At 37.8% G+C, this 17,274-nt stretch overlaps 1 protein-coding gene across 6 annotated transcripts in view; it reads right to left on the bottom strand.

Annotated features, from left to right (window-relative positions):
* The window catches only part of CCDC66 (coiled-coil domain containing 66), a 65,990-nt gene that overhangs the window by 10,088 nt on the left and 38,628 nt on the right, over positions 1-17,274 (bottom strand). For all 6 annotated transcript variants that reach the window (XM_054694756.1, XM_054694754.1, XM_054694760.1 and 3 more), the window contains 5 exons: positions 8,505-8,636; positions 7,865-8,115; positions 7,572-7,656; positions 2,845-3,006; positions 1,722-1,866 (listed from right to left, as the gene is read on the bottom strand). In XM_054694756.1, the coding sequence (XP_054550731.1) occupies positions 1,722-1,866; positions 2,845-3,006; positions 7,572-7,656; positions 7,865-8,115; positions 8,505-8,636 (775 nt within the window). The remainder of the gene's footprint in view (positions 1-1,721; positions 1,867-2,844; positions 3,007-7,571; positions 7,657-7,864; positions 8,116-8,504; positions 8,637-17,274) is intronic.

Genomic DNA, 17,274 nt, shown 5'->3' with positions numbered 1-17,274 from the left:
CAGGGAGGCCCCCAAAGGAAGTTATTTTAAAAGAATCAAAGAGGACATAAATAAAAGGAAAGATAGTCTGTGATCATGGGTTGGATGAATATTGTTAAAATGCCCTTACTACCCAAAACAATCTACAGGTTCAGTGCAACCCCTATCAAAATCCCACTGCCATTTTCACAAAAATAGAACAAACAATCCTAAAAGGTGAATTACACTACAAAAGATCCCAAATAGCCAAAGCAATCTTGAGAAAGAACAATAATGTATCCCGATTTCAAACTAAATTACAGTTACACTAATCAATACAGTATTAGCATAAAATCAGACACATAGATCAATGGAACAAAATAGAGCCCCGAAATATACAACGAGGACAGTATATGTATACATGTGTATGTGCTGCTAAGAACAATCACAAGAACAGCCATATGCAAAAGAGTGAAACAAGACCACTACCACACACCATCCACAAAAAATTAACTCAAAATGGATCAAAGACTTGAACAATTAGGACTTTAAACCATAAAACTAAAACAGGAAGCTCTTAGATATTGGTACTGGAATTTTTGGATTTGTCAACAATAGCAAAGGAAATACAAGCAAAAATCAACAAGTGGGACCATATCAAAATAAAAAGTTTCTGCACAGCAAAGGAAACCAACAAAATGAAAAGTCAACTCATGGACTAATAGATAGTATTTGCAAATCTGGTAAGGGGTTAATAACCCCAAAATATGAAGAGCTTATACACAACTTAATAGGAAAAAAAAATTGAGTTAAAAATGGGCAGAGGATTTGAACAGACATGTTTCCCTGTTTTCCAAAGATAACTAGATGGCCAACAGCCACATGAAAAAGGTACTCAACAACATTAATCACTGGGGAAATGTAAATCAAAACCACAACAAGCCATCACCCTAACCCCTAATACTGGCTATTATAAAAAAGAGATAACAACTGTTGACAAGATAGGGAGAAAAGGGAACCCTTGTGCACTACTGGGAATATAACTTGGTACAGCCACTATGGAAAATATGGAGGTTCCTAAGAAACTACATGATCCAGCAAGTCCACCTGTGGGTATTTATCTTGAGAAAACAAAAACAGTGCCTCCCTGGTGGCACAAGGGGTTAAGTCTCAGTACTATGAAGCTATCAGAAACCACTGCAGCCCAAGTTTCATCACGGGCCAGGGAGCTACCCACATGGCGCAGACCTCTCCCGTCTCGCCCGCTGCTCCCCTCAGCAGTATATTTCAGTCAATCTGCCTGTTCTGCTCCCCACTGTCTGGTGAATCTGCTCACCACCCTCCCCCCATACCTTTAGTCTACACCCAAGTTTTTGTATGTATGGATAAAAATAAATCTTTAAAAAATAAAACAAACACTAACTTTAAAATATATGCACCTCTATGTGTTCACTTCAGCATTTATTCATAATAGCCAAGATATGGAAGTAAACTAAATGTCCACTGTGGATGAATGGATAAGGAAAATGTTGTGTGTGTGTGTGTGTGTGTGTGTATTAGTGGACGTGTGTATATACATAATGGAATATATTTGTTTCATAAAAAAGAAAATTTTGCCATCTGCAACAACATGACTGGACCTTGAGGACATTATACTAAGTGAAGTAAGTCCGAAAGACAAATACTGTATGATTTCACTTGCATGTGACAATTAAACCCATCTTTAAAAAATATTGAAAGTAAAATTCTAGTCAAGTGCTTACCGCCAAGATTTTTCATCAATCTAGATGTGTCATGTCCCTTTTGAGAGAGTTCTCGAATTCTCTGTTCCTGTTTCAGTCTCTGTGCCAGCTCCTGCGCTTTCTGCATTGTCTGGAACAGCTCATTTGTTTTGAGAGTCATAATTTCCTACCAATATTACAGCACAGAATGTGTAAATGTAATTATTAAATACATACAGAACTACTCTCTCAGTATTTTCTAAGCTCCAATTATATGCCAGGCAACTATTCAAAATACTCCCAAGTAGTCAATAGGGCAAAGCTCCTTCCCTTTTCAACCTTACATTTTAGTATCTTTTTCCACTGGCATATTAGACCACAAATACAAGAACTCTTATCCATCCAAGTTTACACTAATAAATTTTCAAAGTTTCTAAAACTATGGTCAATTCTATTAGAATTCTATCACATTAAAAAGATTATTAAGAGGTAAAACAAAGTTTATGGTCATTTCTTGCAATTTAGTAAAGGATATTTTGCTTTTTTCCCCATGCACCTGATTATTTCACATACACAATTGGCTTAATCTAGTAAACATAATAAAATTGGAACCCAGGATCATGTGTCCTTTTATCAACTAATTTTGGAGTGAAGTTACAAGTGGGAAAGGTCAAGAAAATGCAGGCTCTCAGCCCAATCTCACCACACCAGGGGAAATGCTCTATGCTCTACTCTGCAAACTTCATGAATCTATGGCAATCAAAGGTCATTGTATGATTTGCTGTCAGGTTAGCTCAAACATGGGTCTTGATACCACCAAACATTATCCATATCACTTAACATGGGGGTTCTCCTAGCCAACCAGATAGCTACTCTTTTTAAAAAGATCCTTATTTAGTGCAGAGCAAACCTCTAACACAGCAACCAACTGTATTCCAGTCAATCACTCAGCAAATATATGCTCCTACTCACCAGTAGAGAAGGATAGAAAGACCAATCTTTTAACATATCTACAATATTTATTAATAATCATTTCAAATCAAGCATATTTTGCTTTGTGTATTAGCTAATCTTAATCTCCTCTTTAGAGAGAAAAGGTCCAAGAAATAATTTTTCCTTTAAAACGTATTTTCTACTCTTAAATGATATAGTTATAAATACCCACTTCCTTTTGTTTTTGCTTAAGTATATCTTCTTCATACTGTTTCTGCATCTCTTCTCGTTCCCGTGCTAAGCGATGTTCCTCTTCTTGCTCATCTTTCTTTCTTTGTTCTTCTTCCAGCTGCTTCTTCCTGCGCTTCTCTTCTACCTGAGCAGTGATGGCTTTCTAGTCATAATCACATAAATCATTGTCACAAATAGAGAAATTCACGAAGCAATTATATGGTGTTTTCTAAAATAAGTTAATCTGTAAACAAAAGTATCACATGTATGAGTAAAGCTAAAATGTCAAATTTCCAATGTATTTATTCCACCTTCCACTATTATTTTACATGCTTTTGCTTTAAGCCCTCAAGGCTTAAAATTAGAAGTAGTTAAAAACAACTAAATGCTCACTGAACTGATTAAGGGTAATATTAGCCCTTTGCACTCCGAACCATTTTACGATATTTTGATTTAATTTCTTGTGCCATTTCAAGATAAAACTTCAGGGAAACATGCATGTCTCAAAAAGCTGCGTTGAAATAACCTCAATTCCCCGTAATCACTAATAAATTGCAATGTCCCCTGAGAGGGGACATCCGAGTGATATGCTAGAATTCCAATGTCCCCTGAGAGGGGACAGCGGAGTGCAAAGGGTTAGTTATAATAAGAGACTTAAGAGACAATCTTAGATTCAGTTTATATGAGTCTGAGAATCAGGATAGTCAAATTTTTCACACATTAAAAGTTTTAAAGAATTATTCAGGGGGCATCCCTAGTGGTGCAAGGGGTTAAGACACAACACTGTGAAACTATCTGCAGCCAATGCAGCACAAATTTGATCCCTGGCCAGGGAGGTGACCCACATGGCACAGCAGACCTCTCCTGTCTTGCCTGCTGCACCCCACAGCCATGTACTTCGGTCAATCCACCTGTTCTACTTTCCACTCTGTCTCTGGTGAATCCTCTCACCCCCCACATCTCTGGCCTCTACCCCAGTTCTTGTATGCAAAAATAAATAAATCTTTTTTAAAAAAAAGAATTATTGCGGCAATTATAACCCTTAAATATTAGATTAAAAGGAAAACCTATCCGTAAGTCTCTTCATATAAACTGCTAGATTTTTTAATTTTATATATATATATTTTTAAATCATCTTTTTTTTAAACATTTATTTTTTTAAACATTTATTTTATTTATACAAGAGCCAGGGTACAGGCCAGATGCGTGGGAGGGTGAGAGGATTCACCAGAGACAGAGTAGGGAAGAAAACAGGCAGACTGACGAAATACACTGCTGAGGGGAACAGCGGGCAAGACAGGAGAGGTCTGTTCGCCATGTGGGCTGCTCTGTGGCCGGCAGGGATCGAACTGGCACTGCAGAGGCTCTGGACAGCTTCACGGTGCTGCGCTCAACCGCCTGCGCCACTAGGGAGGTCCAACATTTATTTTATGCATACAAGAACTGGGGTATAGGCCAGAGGTGTGGAGGGTGAGATGATTCACCAGAGAGAGTGGAGAACAGAACAGGCAGATTGACTGAAATTCACTGCTGAGGGGAGTAGCGGGTGAGTCAGGAGAGGTCTGCTGTGCCATGTGGGTAGCTCCCTGGCTGGCAGGGGGATTGAATTTGTGCTGCAGTGGCTGCAGATAACTTCATAGCTTGTGTATTAATCCCTTGCGCCACCAGGGAGGTCCTTATTTTATGTATTTTTACACCATTTTTCATTTTTGTACAATGAATGCGTTCTCATCTCAGTTACAGTCCCTGCGAAATTCCCACCACCAATTTACCCATATGCCAACACCATAGTGCTCTTCCCATTCCTGTTTTGATCCTAGTTCCCTCTACCCCCATGTAGAATATTTCTGGTTTATAGCTGCCTGTTGATTTTGGTATTTACTTTATTTATAATTACTATTTTTCCTGATCCCTTATTTGGATCCTCTACATTCCTCCTAAAAGTGAAACCACCCAATATTTTCCTTTTTCTTTCTGGCTATTTCACTGAGCATAATCCCTTCCAGCTCCATCCACGTTGCTGTGAATTGTATGAGTTTATCTTTTTTGATTGCCGAGTAATATCCCATTGTCTATATATACATCTTCTTGATCCAGTCATCTATTTTCAGGCATTTGGGTTGTTTCCAAAGCTTTCCTATTGTAAATAGTGCTGCAATAAAATTAGGGGTGCAGGAGCCCTTTTGAATTAATGTTTTTGTGTCCTTTGGGTAAATACCTAAAGGTGGAACTGCTGGATCATATGGAAGCTCCATTTTTAGCAGTTTGAGGAACCTCCAAACAGCTTTCCATAGTGCTTGAACCTATTTGCACTCCCACCAGCAGCGTAGGAGAGTTCCTATTTCTCCACATCCTCACCAACAATTGTTGTTGCTAGTTTTTTAAATATGTGCCATTCTTACTGGTGTGAGATGGTATCTCACTATGGTTTTGATTTGCATTTCCCTGATTACAAGTGATGTTGAACAATTTTTCATATGCCTGTGGGCCAACTGCAGCTTTGGAGAAAAGTCTTTTTAGCTCTTCTGCCCATTTTTTGACTGGGTTGTTTACTTTGTTTTTATTAGGTTTGGTCAGCTCCTGTAGATCTTTGTGATTGATTAGTCCTTTAGCATTGTGTGCAAAAATTTTCTCCCAATCAGTGGGGTGTCTCTTTGTTTTGGTTAATGTCTTTCACTATCTTTGCTTTAGGTGATGTGTCTTTAAAGATGTTACCAAGGTGTATGCCATGTAGTGTTTCCCCTATATTTTTCTCTATGTATTTTATGGTTTCAGGTTTTATGTCTAGTTCTTTAATCCATTTTGAGTTGATTTTTGTGCACGGTGTGAGGTAGTTGACAAGCTTCATTTTTTTTTGCATGTAGCAGCCCAGTTTTCTCAGCACCATTTACTGAACCAACTTTCTTTGTTCCATTGCATATTTTTTGCTCCATTGTTGAAGATTAGTTGTCCGTAAATCTGTGGATTTCTGGCTTTTCTATTCAATTCCATTGATCTGTGTGCCTGTTCTTGTTCCAGTGCCATGCAGTTGTGATTATAATGGCTTTGTAGTATAGTTTGAAGTCCAGGATTGTGATACCTCCATTCCCTTCCTTTTTAGTCAGGAGAACTATGGCTATTAGGGGCTTTTTGTGGTTCCATATGAATTTCATAAATATTTGTTCTATTTCTTTGAAGAATGTCATTGAAATTTTTATTAGAATAGCACTGATTCTGTAAATTACCCTTGGTAGGATGGCCATTTTGATAATGTTAATTCCTCCAATTCATGAGCAGGGGATGACTTTTAATTCTTTCAGTCTTATTTTATTTCTTTTAACAATGTTTTATACTTTTCTTAGTATAGATCCTTTACCTCTTTGGTTAGGTCTATTCCCAAGTATTTGGTTGTTGTTTCAATTATAAAAGGGATGGTTTTCTTGATTATTTCTTCTTCAGATTTATTGTTTGCATATAGGAAAGCTACTGATTTTTGTGTGCTGATTTTGTATCCTATTACTTTACTATAAAGTGGTTATTTTGATTAGTTTTTCTGTGGAGTTTTTGGGGTTCTCTATGTATAGTATCATATCATCTGTGAATAGTGATAGTTTTACTTCTTTCCCTATTTGGATTCTTTGCCTGTCTTTCTCATCTTATTGCCTGACTAGGACTTCCAGTATTATATTAAAAAGCAGTGGAGAGAGCGGACATCCTTGTCTTGTTCCACATCTTAAGGAAAAGGACTTCAGTTTTTCACCTGCCTATGGCTATAATATTGGCTATGGGTTTGTCATATATGGCCTTTATAATGTTAAGGTATGTTCCTTCTGCCCGAGAATTTCAAGGGCCTTTATCATAAATGGATGTTGAACTTTGTCAAATGCTTCCTTAGCATCAACTGATATGATCATATGGCTATTTTTCTTTTTGTTGACGTGTATTGGATTACATCAGTTGATTTCAGATGTTGAAATCCTACTGGAATAAATCCTACTTGGTTGTGGTGAATTATCTTATTGATGCATGTCTGTTGTCTAAGATTTTACAGAGGATTTTTGCATCAGTGTTCATTAGGTATTGGCCTGTCGTTTTCTTTTTTTGTGATGTCCTTGTTCAGTTTTGGTATTAGTGTAATGCTGGCTTCATAAAACATGTTTGGTATTATCCCTTCCTTCTCAATTTTTTGAAAGAGTTTGTGTAAGATAGGCACTAGTGTGTTTCTGAACATTCGGTAGAATTCATTTGTAAATCCACCTGGTCCTGGGCTTTTATTCTGGGGGAGGTCTTTGATTACTGTTTCAATTTCACTGCTTGTAATTGGTCTGTTTAGATGTTCTATTTCTTCTTTTTATCTCTACTAGATTTCTTAATCATAATTTTACTTGAAACCCCTATATAGTTCTTTTTCAAAGAACTAATTGTCATCTTAAACAGAATTTAGGAGAACTAAACTGAATTAATAAAATTTCCAATACCAAAACTTGAGATTTTGTGCAATTTTAGATACACAACCTATGTATTAAATAAACACCTCTCTTGGAAGGCAGGTGGCTGTCCTTTGTGATTCTATCTGGTACTCAGCATAAGCATACTTTTAATATAATGTCAGCTAGAGTCAGGATTAGATTCATCACAGCAAAATCCCAGTAATTTTATACTGGAATTTTAATCTCCATTTATTAGGTTATCTGTTAGCTATGAATATTGAATTACTAAGGCAGAGAACAATTTTTTACAATGCAGTACCTGATGTTCTAACTGTTTTTGCCGCCGTCTGTCTCTCTCCTCAAGCTGAGCTGGGTCCAAGAGAGCAGTCATAGAACGGAGAAAGCTGACAAGATAGATACATGGCTATTTAAAACCCCCAAAAGATGAATATAACTAGGTATTAAATAATTTTTGTTTGGGGTATACTGATTTCTATAAAATATATATATATATATAAACCTGAAGTCTTATTAAGATGTGTATATATAACAACAATCCTAACCAAACACAGATTTTCTTTAACATCAATAAATAGTGAAGAATGAACTTACCTTGTTTTTTGACTATTTGTCATAACCACATCCCTAACAGGTTTTTCTATATACTCCTCCTCTGAAGGTTCAACTTGGCTTGCCGTTGTAGGAGTATAAACACTGCTAATATCAGCCAGCTCCTGAGTGTCTGGAGAGACACAGAAGTACTCTGGTTGTTTGTGTGTTGACCGAGAGGACATTTGAGACTGAGAATCAGGATAGTTCTTTAATGAATCAAAATGCATTGCCCATCTGTCATGTTCCTCACCCTAATCATGACAAAAAAAGAATTACTAAGAATTTTTCCAACTGTTCTCATATAAAATCCAATGACAGATATGATTTCTAAAAGTTACTATACAGCAGTAAAATAAGCATCATAAAAATTAATAAAACTATTCTATCCTGATTTCATATAAATTTAGATAACCAACTGAAGAATGAAAAATTCAAAAAAATATGAAATTTCTAAAAAGTTACTTACAAGAAGCTATGCAAAATCACTTATGGCATGCAATGAAAGGTTCAAATTATTCCACATTTGCTTATATGAATACTCTAATGTTTTAGTCTAATAGTTTCAAGATACTTTCAAGTTTACAATTAAACACTGTGAAACTCATTTTTTCCTTTATGACCTTAAAATTTTTTAAGTTACCTTAGACAATATAATTTTTTCCTCTACTTTTCTTTGCCGGTCATCTTCTATTTGCTTGTTTAACTCTTCAATCCATTTTCTCTGCTGCTCTTGTTTCACAGCACTGAAAGGGTGCTCCAGTGGTGCTGCTTCCTATACAACAGGCAGCAACATCATCTAAAATTCAGTCTCTTTTCCTAACCACTTTGTATTTACAAACCTTGCCAAACAACTTATACAGATTTAATGTAGTTAGAAATTTCTCTCTAGAACATGAATAATTCATATATAAAAGTCAACATCCTGATCTTCAGAATAATTTGTAATACACATTCCTCTTAAATAACTACTGAACATAAGGAAATTTTCTAAAGAAAATTAGAAAGTTCTTTCTTCAAGACAGTAAGACTTTCAAAATATTATTCTAACATACTCTCATTTACTCAAAGGTATTATTGATAATTTAAAATAGATTGAGTACTGTATTACATTTGGCTTCAGAATACAAAAAATATTGCAGCTGGACCAAGAAGTGGGAGGATATGAGTGCCAAACTTTCCTTATTGAACCACAACGTCTGCCTCTAGGACATCCTTTTCTGTTTCTACAGCTATGGCTCTATCATAATCTCTGACATTTCAATAAGAAAAGTATACTGTGTGTTCAGATTAACTCTATGAATCTTTAGGGAGGGAAAAATAAAGGAGTAACATTAAAATTCTGTTGCTTTATTTTGATTGTTTAGTATCCACTAAAAACAATGAAAGAATATATTCTGAAACACAAAATAGTTAAGTAACATTTTGTTGTGTGAAGTAACTGCAGAACATAATTAAGAAAATAGTTTGACAGGGTCCTCCCTGGTTGTGCAAGGTGTTAAGATGCAACCTAAGAAGCTATCTGCAGCCACTGCAGCACAAGTTCTGTCTTCGACCAAGGAGCTGCCCACATGGCGCAGCAGACCTCTCCTGACTCGCCTGCTGCTCCCCTCAGTGTATTTCAGTCAGTCTGCCTGTTCTGCTCCCCACTGTGTCTCTGGTGAATCCTCTCACTGCCTCCCCACACCCCTGACCTGTACCCCAGTTCTTGTATGCATAATAAATATAGTACCTCTCAATGTTATTTTCTGCTGTTATCAGAAACAATGAATGGGAAAGTTCAGTTTGTAAACGTATGCTTTGATCAAAGGAGTATTATACAAAAAGGAAAAATTTTAATGTCTCCATCAAGTGCTTCTGTATCTTTTAAACAGATAAAATTCATTATGTTTATTTTAGCCTAAAATAACCATTTCAGGGGCCTCCCTGGTGGCACAAGGGTTAAAGACACAGCACTATCAAGCTATTGACAGGAACTATAGCACAACGTTGATCCCCAGCCAGTCAGAGAGATACCCACATGGTGCAGCAGACCTCTTCTTTCTCATCCGCTGCTCCCCTCAGCAATATATTTCAGTAGACCCACCTGTTCTACTGCTCCCTACTCTCTCTGGTAAATCCTCTCACCCCCCGCACCTCCGGCCTGTACCCCAGTTCTTGTATGCATAAATAAATCTTTTGAAAAAATAAAAAAGATAAAGGAAGACATAACTCTCATCAATATATATGCACTAAATGAAAGCACCAAAATATTTAAGACAACCATTAACAAACCCATAAAAAGACATTAGCCGCAACACAAGAGTAGTGGGAGATTCCAACACCCCCTTACATCAATGAACAGATAAGTCAGACAGAAAATCAACAAAGAAACAATAGCCTTAAATAAGGAAAACAGACCAGATGGGCCTACTAAATATTTGTAGAGCACTAGACCCTCCCAAAAAGCTGAACATATATATTCTTCTCAAGGGCACACGGAACATTCTCCAGGACAGACCATATGTGAGTCACAAAGCTAGTGTCTATAAATTCATGAAGACTGAAATCATATCAAGTGTCTTCTATTATCACAATGGTACCAAACTAGAAATCAATCATAAAATAAAAGGAGGAAAAACCTCTAATATGACTGAACAACATACTACTGAATGCTATTGGATTAATGAGGAGAAATCAAAGAATGGATTAATGAGAGAAATGGATTAATGAGAGAAATTTCAAAAAACAACCTGGAGATAAACAAAAATGAAAAGTTAAGCTACCAGAAATTATGGGACACAGCAATAAATACACACATGAAGAAACCAGAAAGAGTTCAAATAATCTAACATTATACCTTAAAGAACTAGAAAAAAAGAACAAATGAAACCTTAAGACCATAGGAGAGAAATAATATACATGAGTAGAAATCAATGAAACAAAATGAAATACAAAAGATCAATGAAACCTAAAGCAGGTTCTTTGAAAAATTACAAAATAGATAAATCTCTACCTAGACTCACCAAGGAAAAAAGGGAGAAAACACAAAACAGATTCAGAAATGAGTTACAATAGACATCTCAGAACTATAGAAAATTGAAAGAGACCACTATGATCATCTTTATGCCATCAAATTGGAAAATACAGAATGGGCAGCAATCCTTCTGCCTACCTGTGACTATGCAGGTGCTTCCTTTCACCAACTTTCTCCCTCCACAGGGCAGCAGCCGTGACCTGTACAAGCTCTTCACTGACCTCCCTTAGTGGAAGCAGCTCTCCTCAAGGCTGCCTGCCTGCAACGACGCAGGCCTCTCTCAGCAAAGCTACCCCTTTGGGGGCAGCTCTTTCTGTCTGCTTGTGTCTATGCAAGTGTCTTTTACTCTTCTGTCCCTTTCCTTAATAAATCTGCTCTTTCAGGGCCTCCGCTGGTGGCACAGCGGTTGAGCTCTGGGCTGCGAAGCTGCCCTCAGCCTCTGCAGTGCCGGTTCGATCCCCGGCCACTGGGTGAGGGTCCCACATGGCACACAGACCTCTCCTGCCACCCGCGGCTCCCCTCAACAGTGTGTTTCGTCAGTCAGCCTGCTCTGCTCTCCCCTCTGGCTCTGGCGAATTCTCTCACCCTCCTGCGCTTCTGACTGTACCCAGTGCTTGTTTAAATAATCGTTTTTTAAAAAAAAAATCTGCTCTTTCAAATATAAAAAAAAAAAAACAAAAAAAAAGAAATGGACAAATTCTTAAAAGCATATACTTCCCAAGACGACATCAGGAAGAAATAGGAAACCTGAACAGACCAACAACAAGCAAGGAAACAAACCATAAACAAAAGTCACCCAAAAAACAAAGCCCAGAACCTGATGGTTTTACCAGTGATAGCAAAAGCAGATGAGGATATCACACAAAAAAAGAAAACTATAGGGCCTCCCCGGTGGCGCAGCGGTTGAGTGCTGGGTTGCGAAGCTGCCGGCGACCTCTGCAGCGCCGGTTCGATCCCCGGCTGCTCCCCGGCCACCAGAGGAGGGTCCCACATGGCGCGCAGACCTCTCCTGCCGCTCGCTACTCCCCTCAGCAGTGTACTTCAGTCCTTCTGCCTGCTCTGCTCCCCACTCTGGCTGTGGTGAATTCTCTCACCCTCCCGTGCTTCTGACTGTACCCAGTGCATGTATCAAACAAACAAATAAATAAATAAAAACATGCCTCTATAAAAAAAAAAAAAAAAAAAAGAAAACTATAGACCAATGGCCCTAATAAACATACATGTAAAAATCCTCAATAAAATCTAAGCAAATTGAATTCAACAATACAGTAAAAGGATCATACATCACAACCAAGTGGGATTTACCAACATACCCAAATCAACCAATGTAATACACTGTATCAACAAATGAAAGACAAAAATCATATGATCAGGGTCTCCCTGGTGGCCTAGAAGTTAAATCTCAGCACTATCACCACTACTACCTGAGTTCAATCCTCAGCCAAGGAGCTAATCCACATGGCACAGCAGACCTCACCTGTCTCACCCACTGCTCCCCTTAGCAGTGTATTTCAGTAAATCTGCCTATTCTGTTCCCCAATGTCTCTGGTGAATCCACTCACCACCCCCACTCCATACCTCCAGCCTACACCCTAGTTCTCTGCTAAAATTAAAAAAAAAAATCTTATAATCATACCAATAGATGCAGAAAAGGCATTTGATAAAATTCATCATCCATTTATGATAAAGATGGGGATAGAAGGAACATACCTCAACATAATAAAGGCTGTGTATGCCAAAACCACAGTAAGCATCAAATTCAATGGTGAGAAACTGAAAACTTTCAGTTTAAAAAAAAGAAAGAAATCCCCACAGAAAAGTGGCAGGCCACAAAACCAACATATAATCTCTTGCATTTCTATATGCAAACAACAAACTAAATGAGAATGATATCAAGAAAACAACCCATTTACAGTAGCATAAAAAAGAATTAAGTACCTAGAAATAAACCTAACAAAGGAAGTGAAAGGCCTATTTGGTGAAAACTGTTAAGACATTATTTAAAATAAAATAAAAAGACAAAAATGGAAAAATATCCCTGCTTATGGATTGGAAGAGTTTTAACATTGCTATAATGGACATCTTACCCAATGCAATCCCTATCAAAATTTCAATGAATTCTTCAAAGAAATAGAGCAAATATCACTGAAATTTATACGGAACCACAATGGAGGCTGAATCACCAAAGTAATTTAGACAGAAGAGAAATATAAGTATCACATTCCCCAACTTCAAACTTTACGAGGCTATAGTACTCAAAATTCTGACAAAGACATATAGACATATAGAATTGAGAGCCCAGAATAAATACACACTTATACGGACAGTTAATCTATGACAAAGGAGCTAAAGGTATACAATGGAGAAAAAAAAGTCTCTTCAAAAAATGGTATTGGGAAAACTGGACAGTCATATGGAAAAAAATGAAACTAGATTACTCTCCTATACTATACACAAAAATAGATAAAAGACTTGGACATGAGACCTGATACAATAAAAATACACTGAAGAAAACATAAGCCAAAGATTCCACAGCAGTGATTTTAATGATGTCTTTGGGATTCAACTCCAGCAGCAAAGGAAACAGAAGCAAAAATAAACAAATGGGACTACATCACACTAAAAAGCTTCTGCAGAGCAAAACTAAAAACAAACCAAAAAACCCCTGCCAAATCAGAGAAGGTATGTGCACATCATACATCTGACAGTAGGACTAATATTCATGATCTACAAAGAACTCACACAACAAAAAAAATAAAAAAATGGGCAGAGGGTTAAATAGACACTTTTCCAAAGAAGACATACAGATGGCCAACAGGTATTTGAAAAGATGTTCATCACATATCATCAGGAAAGTGAAATCAAAACTACAGTGAGATACCACATCAGACCTGTGAAAACAGCTCATATGAAAAAGACCAAAACAACGAATATTGGAAAGATGTGGAGAAAAAGAAACCCTTGTATACTGTTGACGGAAATGTAGACTGGTCCAGTCCCTAGGGATAACAATATGGAGCTTTCTCAAATATTAAAAGTAGATCTAGCATATGATCCAGCAAATACACTCCCAGGTTTTTAATCCAAAGAATGAAAGCACACTGATTCAAAGGGATACATGTACTCATATTCATTATAGCACTATTTAAAATAGCCAGTTTATAGAAACAACCTAAGTGCCTAGCAACAGATGAGTGAATAAAGATGTGCTATATGTAAAAAACCACTACTGAGCTATAAAAAGTAATAAAATTTTGCTATTTATGGCAACATGGATGGAACTGGAAGGGGTTATCCTATGTGAAATAAGTCAGAGGGAAGAAGACAAACAGTGGATGATTGCAATTATATGTGGAATATAAAGAGAAAAAAAATGAAGAGGAAAAAATGAAACCCAAGCAAACCCTAGAAATATTACTACAAAACTGAGACTCTTAGACCTGGAGGGTGAAAAATGAGACACAAAGGGGAGGAGGCTCAATAGTCTATGGTAGAGGATTATGAGTGCTTGGGTGGTGGTGGTGTTAACATATACCTGAAGAGGTGTGAACCTCGTCTCTCCCCTAAATCATACATTGTAAACCAATGATCAATGCTACCACAGGAAAAAAAAAAAAAAAAAAAGGGTCACCAAAAAATAACTGATTAAAACAATACCCCCCACTCCCAAAAGAAGCTAGCAGAATGACATCACTCTCTACCGCACATTAGAGTATATCCCTCCACTTAAGAGGCTTCCCAGGAAGGGGTACTTTTTTTTTTTTAATAATAAATTTTATTTTTATATTCCCCATACAATTGCAACCCCCCCACTCTGATCCCAATCCCTCCCCTCCCGCCCCCCACCCCCCCAAAAGTGTCTCTGTTTCATAGTTTTTTGTTGATTCTGATTTTCACTTTCTTATAGTTATTCATTTTCCTGGTCCCTTATTTAAGTTTTCTAGATTCCTGCTATGAGTGAGACCATCCGGTATTTTTCTTTTTCTTTTTGGCATATTTTGCTGAGCATGATCCCTTCCAGCGCCATCCATGTTGCTGCAAATTGCATGTGTTTATCTTTTTTGAACGCTGAGTAATATTCCATGGTGTATATGTACCACATCTTCTTGATCCAGTCATCTATTTTTGGGCATTTGGGTTGTTTCCAAAGCTTAGCTATTGTAAACAGTGCTGCTATAAACATAGGGGTGCAGGTGTTCTTTGGAATTGATGTTTCTGTGTCCTTTGGGTAAATACCTAGGAGTGGAATTGCTGGATCATATGGAAGCTCTATGTTTAGTAGGTCCAGAAATCTCCACACAGCTCTCCATAGTGGTTGGACCAGTTTGCACTCAGGAAGGGATACTTATTAAGGAAATCCAAATGTTTACTAAGGTGAAGGTTTTGAGTCATTCTCAATAAGACCGAGGCATACATAAATCTCTGCACAATGGACAAGAATGTTTGGAGTATGCAATACAGAGATGAACGTCAGGAGTATTTAAGTGAAAAGGGGGAGTAAGACTGAGAATCAAGAAGAGGAGAAAAGGATGCTGGTGAAGAGGACTGGCCTAAAACAGCTGCAGGGATTGAAATGGACCAGTTATGTAATTACAGTGGCATCTCCCCTTATCCTCAGGGGATACACAACAAGTCTGCCAGTTGATGCCTGAATTTCATATATATTAAGCACAGTAAGAGATGAACAATAAGTAATAATAAAACAACTATTCCAATATGATGTCATGAAAATTATGTAAATATGGTCTGTCTCAAAATATCTTACTGTACATGTTTCTGAACCATGGCTGACCACTGGTAAGTGAAACCATAGAAAGCAAAATCTCAAATAGGGGGGATCTATTGTGTAAGAAGAATAAACTCTCAAATAAGTACTTGCTACATCTTGGCTACTTTTCTAAGCACTTCCTATACATTACCTCATGCTTTAACAAAACTGGCCTTGGAGGTGCTGTTTCAACTAAATTTCCCCTCCTAATACCTAATGTGAGTTTAACATTTAAAAACAATAAAACATTTGTGGCGATGGCTGAGACTTTTAAAACCAACTATGTTTCACACATATAACAAAGGGATTTTTTTTGTTACAGTTTATTTTCCCTCCATAGCATCTCTCCAGTATTTGACCATATTCATACATATGGCACTGCAGACATCTATCTTGCCCACTCCCCTTAGCAGTGTGTATCAGTAAATCTGCCTGTTCTGCTCCCTACTGTTGTCTCCAGTGAATCCTCTCATAAGCCCCACATCTCTGGCCTACACCACAGTTCTATGCAAAAAATAAAAATCATAGTATAGATTATACTCCCTAATAGTAAAAGACATAAGGCCCAGGCAAATTATGATATACTGTCAACCTAAATTTTGCTAACTGAAAATACTATCTTTAGCATTAAAGACTCTTTAATCCTAATTTTGAAAAGTGAAAAATGGATTCTCAGCCACTTCATTATTAGTTGTAATTTTTAGTAGTATCTGTATGCACCAATTTATAAACTTTGCACACTTAAGATTATCATCTAATAACTATAGATTTTCCCAATATGACCTGTATCAAGGTCGTATTGCTTTTTTTTAAATTTTTTTTTTTTTTAAAGATTTATTTATACAAGCACTGGGTACAGTCAGAAGTGTGGGAGGGTGAGAGAATTTACCAGACCAAGAGCGGGGAACAGAACAGGCAGACTGACGAAGTACACTGCCGAGGGGAGCAGCGGGCGCAGCAGGAGAGGTCTCTGTGCCATGTGGGACCCTCGCCAGCAGCCGGGGATCGAACCGGTGCTGCAGAGGCTGTGAGCAGCGTCGCAGCCCAGCGCTCAGCTACTGCGCCACAGGAGAGGCCCTCATATTGCCTTTCAGTCAGTTAAAAGTGCTTTTGAGAGACTAGGGCCTCCCTGGTGGCACAAAGGTTATGTTTCTGCACTGTCAAGCTATCACCAGCCACTACGGCATGAGTTTGATCCCTGGCCAGGCGCAGCAGACCTCTCCTGCTTTGCCCATTGCTCCCCTCAGCAATATATTTCAATATATTTCACCTGTTCTACTGCTTCCATTCTGTCTCTGGTGAATCCTCTTCACCCCCTGAACTTCTGCCTTAGACCCCAGTTCTTATATACACAATAAATCTTTTTTTAAAAAGTGCTTTTGGGCCTCCCTGGTGGCGCAAAGGGTTAAGAGCAGCGCTATGAGGCTATCCGCAGCCTCTGCAGCATAAGTTCAATCCCCAGCCAGCCAGGGAGCTACCCATATGGCAAACCAGACCTCTCCTGTCTCGCCCGCTGCACCCCTCAGCAGTCTTTTTTTTTTTTTTTTTTTTTTAAAGATTTTTTTATACAAGACCCGGGGTACACAGGCTAGAGGCGCGGGAGGGTAAGAGGATTCACCAGAGACAGAG

Source organism: Talpa occidentalis, unplaced genomic scaffold (assembly GCF_014898055.3).
Source record: "Talpa occidentalis isolate TD23 unplaced genomic scaffold, MPIMG_talOcc4v2.1 talOcc4.10, whole genome shotgun sequence".
NCBI lineage: Eukaryota > Metazoa > Chordata > Mammalia > Eulipotyphla > Talpidae > Talpa > Talpa occidentalis.
The sequence above is the reverse complement of the archived record's forward strand: the minus strand, read 5'-3'. Positions and strand labels throughout refer to the sequence as shown.